Source organism: Nelumbo nucifera, chromosome 3 (assembly GCF_055504915.1).
Source record: "Nelumbo nucifera cultivar China Antique chromosome 3, China Antique-T2T, whole genome shotgun sequence".
Lineage (NCBI taxonomy): Eukaryota > Viridiplantae > Streptophyta > Magnoliopsida > Proteales > Nelumbonaceae > Nelumbo > Nelumbo nucifera.
Window position 1 is genome coordinate 91787306 of NC_142651.1, and position 8556 is coordinate 91795861.

The 8556-nt window shown below is 35.2% G+C and overlaps 1 protein-coding gene across 1 annotated transcript; it reads left to right on the forward strand.

The window, feature by feature from the left end:
- The first annotated feature begins 2175 nt into the window (after positions 1 to 2175).
- LOC104608987 (GDSL esterase/lipase At4g18970-like) lies at positions 2176 to 6793 on the forward strand. Its single transcript, XM_010275129.3, has 5 exons — positions 2176 to 2593; positions 5360 to 5484; positions 5586 to 5831; positions 5953 to 6208; positions 6394 to 6793. Exons 1-5 carry the CDS (start codon positions 2320 to 2322, stop codon positions 6615 to 6617), a joined length of 1125 nt encoding a protein of 374 aa, XP_010273431.1. The 5' UTR covers positions 2176 to 2319; the 3' UTR covers positions 6618 to 6793.
- Positions 6794 to 8556: the final 1763 nt, after the last annotated feature.

Here is an 8556-nt window from a genome sequence, read left to right on the forward strand (position 1 = left end):
AAAAGATAGACCTGATGTATAATCTTAAAATCAGGTACCAGTCTTGCACCTCTAAACCAGGCCTGATTAAATAAAAGAAAAATTTTGAATCTCACTTGACCCTATAAAGCAACAATCAATTTTGACCTTTTAGGTTTCATTTAAACACAAAACATCATGTCAAGTATTTTTTTCAAGAAAAAGGAGGTTTACAGAACACCAAAGTGTCTAGACCGACCATCTATCAAAAAAACAAAAAAAAAAAGTGTCTAAACCAGCAGCAGCATAATGATAATATGATAAAGAAAGAAAATTATGACTTGATGGTGCAGGTTGATAAGGAGTACTGTTCAACTAATTGAATATTACAGTTAATAAGGAGTACTTGTCAACCGAAACTTTGTTTCCCAAATGTATCTTGGAATCCTAGATGTGAACTTAATTATGATGACATTGCAGGTTGATCCATATGACCTTATTGATTGAACCACTAAATCTTTTGATCCAATTAATAGGTTAAGGGTCAAATATGATCTCTCTCTCGTTTTAGTTATTTGCATTTTAACCTAGACAGAAAAGTGGTTCCATTCTGGGCCAGCTTAAAAATATTGTAAGGAAGCTTTTTTTTTCCATGTCAAACAAGCTTCTCTCTCCTTTCCACCTTTTCTCACACCAAAAAGGTGTGATTCAACTTCCCAATAATTGAGAATTGTAATCCCAATTACACAGTTTAAAAGAAATTTTTGGAAGTATGGTATAGAAAATTGAAAACTACATATTTGTTTAGTCTCAAAATAGGATATGATATAGAGTATCATCAGCTAGAGGCTAGGCCATAAAAAAAAAAAAGAGCTCTGTGAGCCCTCACATTCAGTGCTGTTTTAATTTCAGTGTGAATTTTGCCCTTTAATTGCCACTCTGTAAGAGATGGATCATCTTGGAGATTGTGTAGCAGTTACCCTTTTAATTGGACATGGAGTAAAAATCTACCTCATATTTCTAAGTTAGCTATTTAAACCAAGATGGAGTCCAGATGTTAAACAAGTCCCAAACCCAATGTTATCCTTTTCTCCAAAGTACAAGGATGGCTTTCTTCCGCGAAAGAACAGCTCAGAAGCAAACCAAAAGTCCAGGTCATTGTCATACAACCTGTTAGGGTACTTAGGCAAGAGTATTTGTTTCCCACCAAGAAGATTTGCAGCTAAGTTTGCTTCTCTCTGGGTCTCTCGTTCACATTCAACAAATGAGAATCAGGTTTCTAATTCAATAGATGCTCTCAATTGTAGAGAGAATGACGAGTAAAATTCAATGAATATCTAATGCCAGAGAAGCTCCACTTAATGAGGAGCCCGAATTAATCCTTACTATGCCATTAATGTGGTAGTGGTGGAGAAATTGAAAGATAATTTAGATCTTAAATGCAGTTTCAAGATGTATACAACATTGTGTGTGTTAGCTAGGTCCAGAACTCCTGCTCATTACCACATGGCTTCACATCTCAACATTAGACCTTTTTACTATTATCTATCACTGTTTAATTACTATGAAATATATATATATATAGAGTCCTTGGGTCCCACCACAGTCAGAGATCGTGGAGAAGAGCCCTACATGCATTATCTAGGGTTTGTGGCATGACTGGTTTATATAAACCACCATAAAGAGCTTGACCCAACATTTAATGTGTCCCACCTAAGAGACCCATCAATGGCTGAATACAGAAATTGTGCCTATTGAGTGATTTTAAGCTCATGATTGTGTTGCTTTTGGTTTAGAAAGAATACTTTATATAGGGCTACTGTCTTCTTTTAATTTAAATACTTCAGACTTAGTTTCTCTTAACTCTCATCAGTCTCATCTCATGCATGGTGTTCCTCTATATATGCAAGTAAATGCTCGATCGATCTAACACTTTCTTAATTAACAAAGGGATGAACCCTTTAAACAGCTAATTCGGTAATTACTGGAATGTGAAATTCCACTGTGATTTACTCAAAAGACTTCAAATTAAAGATATATTACAGCCTGCTCTGCAGTCACCATTATTCATTCTGCACAGATCATGTCCGCGTGAAATTAATGCAGCGACCAACTCCCTCAACTGTAAAAGCAAGAAACCGTGGCCTCTGTCCATCTTGTTCAGTACTCCCTCTCTCTTAGCTTGATGAGGCTACCTATATATTCCTCTCTTCGGCTTTTGGTCTTCTCACACGCAGACATAGTACCCCTTTATAATTTCTTCCTCACTGATCACCCTTTCTTTCCTCTTTTCTTCCCTTCCATTCTGTACTCTTCATCTTTTCTGTATTATTCCTTCTTCCTCATAGCTTTACTGCCTTCATGGGGTGTGAGGTGGTGAAGAAGAAAATGTGGAAGGTGTGTATGATGGTGTTGGTGTTGGCAGCAAGTGGAGTAAACTTGTGGGGTGGTAGGGTGGTGCAGGCAGAGGCAGAGGTGCCATGTTACTTCATATTTGGTGATTCCTTGGTTGATAATGGAAACAACAACCAGCTCTCGTCGTTGGCTAGAGCTGATTACATGCCCTACGGCATCGACTTCGATGGTGGACCAACTGGAAGGTTTTGCAATGGCAAAACTACTACTGATGTTATCGGTCAGCTCCCCACATCTCATCTCTTCTCTCTTCTATCTTCTTCTCTTTCTCTACTTTACTATGTCTGTGTAGCTCTTTCATCTGTAAGTGCAATTAAGTTGTGTGCACCAACACCGACGTGTTTTATCAAATAAGCTTAAATGCATACACAAGTTTTTCTTGCTTCATACTACCGTCAAGGGTTCTAGCGTTGCAAGTTTAGGTGCGTTTGATAGAACCGTGTGGTCATTTGTGGGGTTTGAAGAGGGGAATTGGGATTTGCTCTCACACCGAACTCACAGTGTATTGAGAACATCTCCCATAAATAAGGGAAATAGTCTAAAACTCATCATGGGTTTTTAGTATTTCTCTTAAATTCATCACAAATTTTTAAAACGTCTAAAACTCACCATGTCAGTAAGTTTTTATACCTTCTGTTAGTGCACCGTTAATGTTTCTTAACTGAGGTGTCCACATCAGCATAAATAACAATTTTTATGACCAAATCACCCTTGGCGAGTTAGAGGAAAAGGGTCTTTTTCATTTTTCAATTTTCTTTTTTTTTTACATTTTAGTGTTTTGTTATAATTTCTAATATTTTTTATAATTTCTGTTTTTTTACATTTTTCTATTTTCTACAACCTATAAAATTTCCTGTATTTTTGTTATTTATTTGCAATTTCTGTGTTTTTCTATAATTTTTTGTGCTTTTTCTACAATTTTTTTTCTAATTTTTTTTTCAATTTCTATAGTTTCTATAATTTGAAAATAATTTTTTATTTTGTGTGAAATTTCTATAATTTTTTATATTTTATTTGCAATTTTTGTGTTTTTATGTATTTTATATTTGAAAACATTATTTGAACTTTTTCCTTTTTTTCATATCTAAATGTTAAAATATATGTATATATTTTATATTTTTCTGTGAAGGTTAAAATGGTAATATATTAACAGCCGTTAGTCTCTTTAACGTCAAGTTAGTGACATGGTGAGTTTTAGACACTTTGAAAAAATGTGGTGAGTTTAAAAGAAATGCTGAAAACTCATGGTGAGTTTTTGACAATTCCTCATAAATAATAAATATAAATATGGGAGATGTTCTCCATATGTGGCCAGGACATGCTGTGAGGTAGGTGTGAGGAGAGTAGTAGATCCAGACTCAGAAAAGTGACACCACCCGGTCGGCCTAAGTCATCTAGTGACCCAACAAGCCCATTTCACAAAGATCAACCCTTTGGACCTTGGACCAAAGAAATTTCTCCAATTTCTCGAAGTTGGACTAGGTTAGGATTGGGATCAATGTTTTAAAAACCGATTTCGAGGTCGAACTGTTTTTGCCTCTGGTCATCGGGTCAAAGGTTCAACTCTCCGGGTTGAATAATTTTTTACTAGGTCAATGGTTTTTTACTAAGGTCAATGTTTTAAGAGAATCAAAACCTGAATCCTATCTGGGTGACAGTTAGACCAGCCAGTTGAAAACACCTGTTGCCGTCGGGTTTTATGCTTTTGTTTTGGATAATGCTGCCATGCTGGTCGGCTAAGGTTAGCCTGATTTCTTCATTTCCTTTTATCTGAAAAAATGTTCTAAATTATTATATTTAAAATAAATTAGAGTTTAACTATTATGCATTCACTAATATATTGATTGCGATTTGCGATATTAAATCTAGATTTCACATTAAAAGTTTACTTACTTTTCATTAGTTTATGCACGTTTTTTCTGTTAGACTGGAGTGAATGCATCATAGATTTTACCCTGTTTTGATACTTTGAGGGTCACCACACGTATGCCATATTAACCTTTGACACTTTTATCCTGTGTTTGTCCAACCCAACCTGGTTGAGGCTGGTTTGGGCTAACCCGGTCCAATATGCACACCTACTTGGATCATCCCTGATAAATAATAGATGGGCCGTTTGGTTTTGAATTAAGTGTCGCAGAATGTGAAGCATTGAATTCGGAGCAGACCCTGTGAGCCACGTTTAGGGCCGCCTTATCCCCATTTACATTTAATGCTCTTATGTTCATTCTCCAAGGTTGGCTCTCATTTCCGAACTCCGTAAAAGACTGATCACAGGACCCAACAAACAATTAAATGATAGAATGATATTTGCTTAAACCCCAGAGTTTCCTCACACCGACCTCACAATATGTTCTGACCGTCCCAAATCAAGAATATTTCCGAACTCGGTGTGAGAAGCATAAAAATCTCATCTATAGTTTTATTTTTAACAAATACCTCTCTTGAACTTTTGAGAAACTCAACAAAAACCTCGGACGGAAAAAGTTAGATTGATGTATCATTTTTTTCCAAATACCCATTCTTCCCTTTTTAACTCAATAAAAATCTCCTTTAACGATCGTCTTAATAATTTTACATACAAATTACTGAAATATGTATTTTTGTTGAGTTAAAATGAGATTATTTCAATAATTTTGTATGTAAAATAATTTATAAAAGGGTAGAATGGATATTTGGAAATAACTGGTCCATCAGTCTAATATTTTTCATCTGGGACGATGGCGAAAAGGAGGCTTTTGTCAAGTTTCTGAAAAGTTCAAGGGAGGTATTTGTTAAAATAAAACTATAAGGAAGGTTTTTATGATTGTCAAAAACTTCAGGGGAGATTTTTGTATTTTACCCTTATATTTAAGATAATTTTGGTTAAATACTGGTTTAATATTTTTATTAAAGTTATATATCAAATTTAAAGTTTTAAATTATTATTATCATGGACAATGAAATATCAAACAGTTTGCTTATAAATCGTAATCATGGACTGCAGCTCAACTCCTGGGTTTTGATGATTATATTCCACCATATGCAACTACAAGAGGCCAGGATCTCCTCAAAGGTGTAAATTTTGCGTCGGCCGCTGCCGGAATAAGAGATGAAACCGGGAGGCAATTGGTAATGGTTCTTTTCTCTTTTCCTTTCTCTCTTTAATCTGTTAATTTCAAAATTAGGCCACTAAGCAGTAATTAAGCAATAGTTTTCTCTCTGTGTCATAGGGTGATCGGATCACCATGAATGGACAAGTAAGAAATTATCAATCTGTGGCCTCTCAAATCGTCCAAATACTTGGGGATGAAGCTTCAGCAGCAGACCATTTAAGCAAATGCATCTTTACAGTTGGAATGGGTAGCAATGACTACCTGAACAACTACTTCATGCCTTTGTATTATACAACAAGCCAGGAATACACCCCAGAACAGTATGCAGATGCCCTTATTCAGGAGTACACAGGTCAACTAAGGGTGAGTAGGGTGTTTGTGTTTTGGCCTCAATGAACTCTTATTCATTTGATATACTAGTAGTCCTTCAAATTGAGGCTAATTGTCTCAGAAGTAACACATTTTCTTTTCTTTTTTGGATCAGACTTTGTATAACTATGGAGCAAGGAAGGTAGCCTTGATTGGAGTAGGTCAGATTGGTTGCAGTCCAAATCAATTGGCTCAAAACAGCCAAAATGGAGTGGCTTGTGTCGATAGAATTAACGTCGCAAACCAGATGTTCAACAACAAGCTTAAGGCTCTCGTCGACAATTTCAACAGCAACCTAGATGGCGCGAAATTCACCTACATAAATGCCTATGGGATTTTTGAGGACATGTTGAAGAATCCTTCAGCCTATGGTACAGAATCTCATACACAAACTCTTGATCTTTCTCTTGTTTCATGCATATATATGGTTTGGTTAAGGCCCCAGTTAGATACAAATGCTAGTTATTGATCACAGACAAATCCACAAAGAAGCATGAATGGGATTTTGACAGTGATTCAGTGGATATAATGGTTTTCTGTGTTTCAATTTCTTCAGGGTTTACTGTCACAAATACTGGATGCTGTGGGGTGGGTCGGAACAATGGTCAAATTACATGTCTTCCTCTTCAAACTCCATGCCAGAATAGGAACCAGTATCTGTTCTGGGATGCCTTCCATCCAACAGAAGCTGCAAATGTGATTGTCGGTAAGAGGTCTTACAGAGCTCAGTCTTCCTCTGATGCTTACCCAGTTGATATCGAACGCCTGGCTCGGCTCTAAAGATGGAGATGATTGCTATAGAGTTAGCTCCAAAGGAGTAGTAGTTTATGATAATTAATCTTCTATACTAATACTATTGACAATTGTGGTCGTCTGGTTTTGCCAATGTTGCAAGAGTTGTGATTTTGTTCTATTGAAAAAGATTGAATAATTAATTTGAGTGAAGGGTTGATATACTTGTGTTGTGGCATTATTTCTTTAATAGTATGAGCTTCACTAAGCTTTTTTGGTCTCTTGTAATAAGTACTCTACTCTCAGAAAGATATGGGTCATCAACCATATCTCATCATTCAACAGAACTGCTTAGACCCAGATGGACAGGTCATTAGCAACTCATGCTGGACTGTATATAGTGGGCCCATGGAAGATGGCCCACCATTAAAAGATAACGTTTTGGGCTTGAAAAAGCTATAGTGGGTCCCTTGTAATTAATGTGGGTAGGCCTCTACTATGTTTTGGATGAGGCATAGAGCCAAAAATTCAACAAAGCATTTAATCACAACAGGCTCAACAGCCCAAGGTTTCCTACTTTCCTTAGCTGTATCATGCTAGTGAAGTGGGCCAAAATTGCACTGAAGGTCAAATCCTACGGTCATTTTCAAAATGAGGTTTTGCCAGTTCACCATGTGGTGAATGTCTGATTCAACTCCGAATAATTTGCATGACATTTGGGAAGGGAAACATTGGTGACTGAAACTTGAGATTGAATCAGATATGCCCTGATTCAAAATTTTGATTCGTCAGTATTATTGGACCTTATTCATTGATTTAGATATAATATTCTGATATTAAATGACATCAATAAATTAAACAAAAATTATTCACATGTATTATTAATAAATTAATTAAAAATCACATATATTATTAATATATATATATATATACATAGGATTGGGATAAGGTTGGGCCTTATCCAAGGGCTAGGCTTGGGCAATTTAAGAAATAAAAGCCCAAAATATTAGGCTCAGGCCAAGCCCAAGCTGTGTAAAATTGTAGGGCTGCAAACAGTATCCAATTATTCGATTTCAAATTTGAATACGATCCTATTAAGCATGATCCGAATTCGATCCATTTATAATTGGATCAAATATAGATCTACCCCTATCCGATCTGATAAAATTCGATTTGATTCAATTTAAATATATATGTTCATATATATTTAAAATATATATTATATCTATAATTGAAATTGGTCTTAATGTTGAATTTTCACTAAGTTGTCATATGTTCAAGTTTTATACAAATAATTTTCAATTCATTTTTGTTCATAAAATATATTATTGAAGCCATTTTTTTAGCTCATCTTATTAATAATATATAATATTTTGGTTATTTTTAGTCTAATTTATTTATACTATTTAATATCCGATTATAATCCAAATTCGATTTGAATCCGCTAGATATTTGATAGATATGATCCAATTCGAATTTGAATGTTAAAAAATCAAATTCGGATATGCCTATTATTTATGAGATTTTTAATTCAAATGTTATACCCAAGTAAGTATTCTCAGGAAAGACTTATATCTAGGTAAGTGCATTTACCCATGTTCTTTTATTTTTCACGTAAATAACGCAATGACCATTTTAGCCATAAAAATCCAATATTAAAAGAGGAATTTTTGTCACATTCAAGTAGTGGCAACTTTCTCCCAATGTGGGAAAGTTATTTACCCACCTAGGAGATAGGGATAAGTGATACCCCGAAAAATAAACTTTTCCTGGTCCCTACATAAATCTGAAAAAATAACATGAAATTCTTGGTCAATGGGAATCAAAATCCTTTTGACAAACTTTCACCCTCTCAAAATCCAGAAAAAGGACGTCCTCTAAGATATTTATTTCTGATCCTCCAACAACCAAATCAAATATATGATTGGAGAATTTATGATAATTGTTTTACATGAAAGAGTAGATGGGCCGCATGAGCGACAGGTTA

Excerpts from the sequence above, each read along its gene's own strand:
- LOC104608987 (XM_010275129.3), top strand. The coding sequence starts at position 2,320 with ATGGGGTGTGAGGTGGTGAAGAAGAAAATGTGGAAGGTGTGTATGATG. Across the intron at positions 2,594-5,359 it reads AACTACTACTGATGTTATCG|CTCAACTCCTGGGTTTTGAT; the intron begins GTCAGCTCCCCA and ends CATGGACTGCAG. Across the intron at positions 6,209-6,393 it reads GAAGAATCCTTCAGCCTATG|GGTTTACTGTCACAAATACT; the intron begins GTACAGAATCTC and ends CAATTTCTTCAG.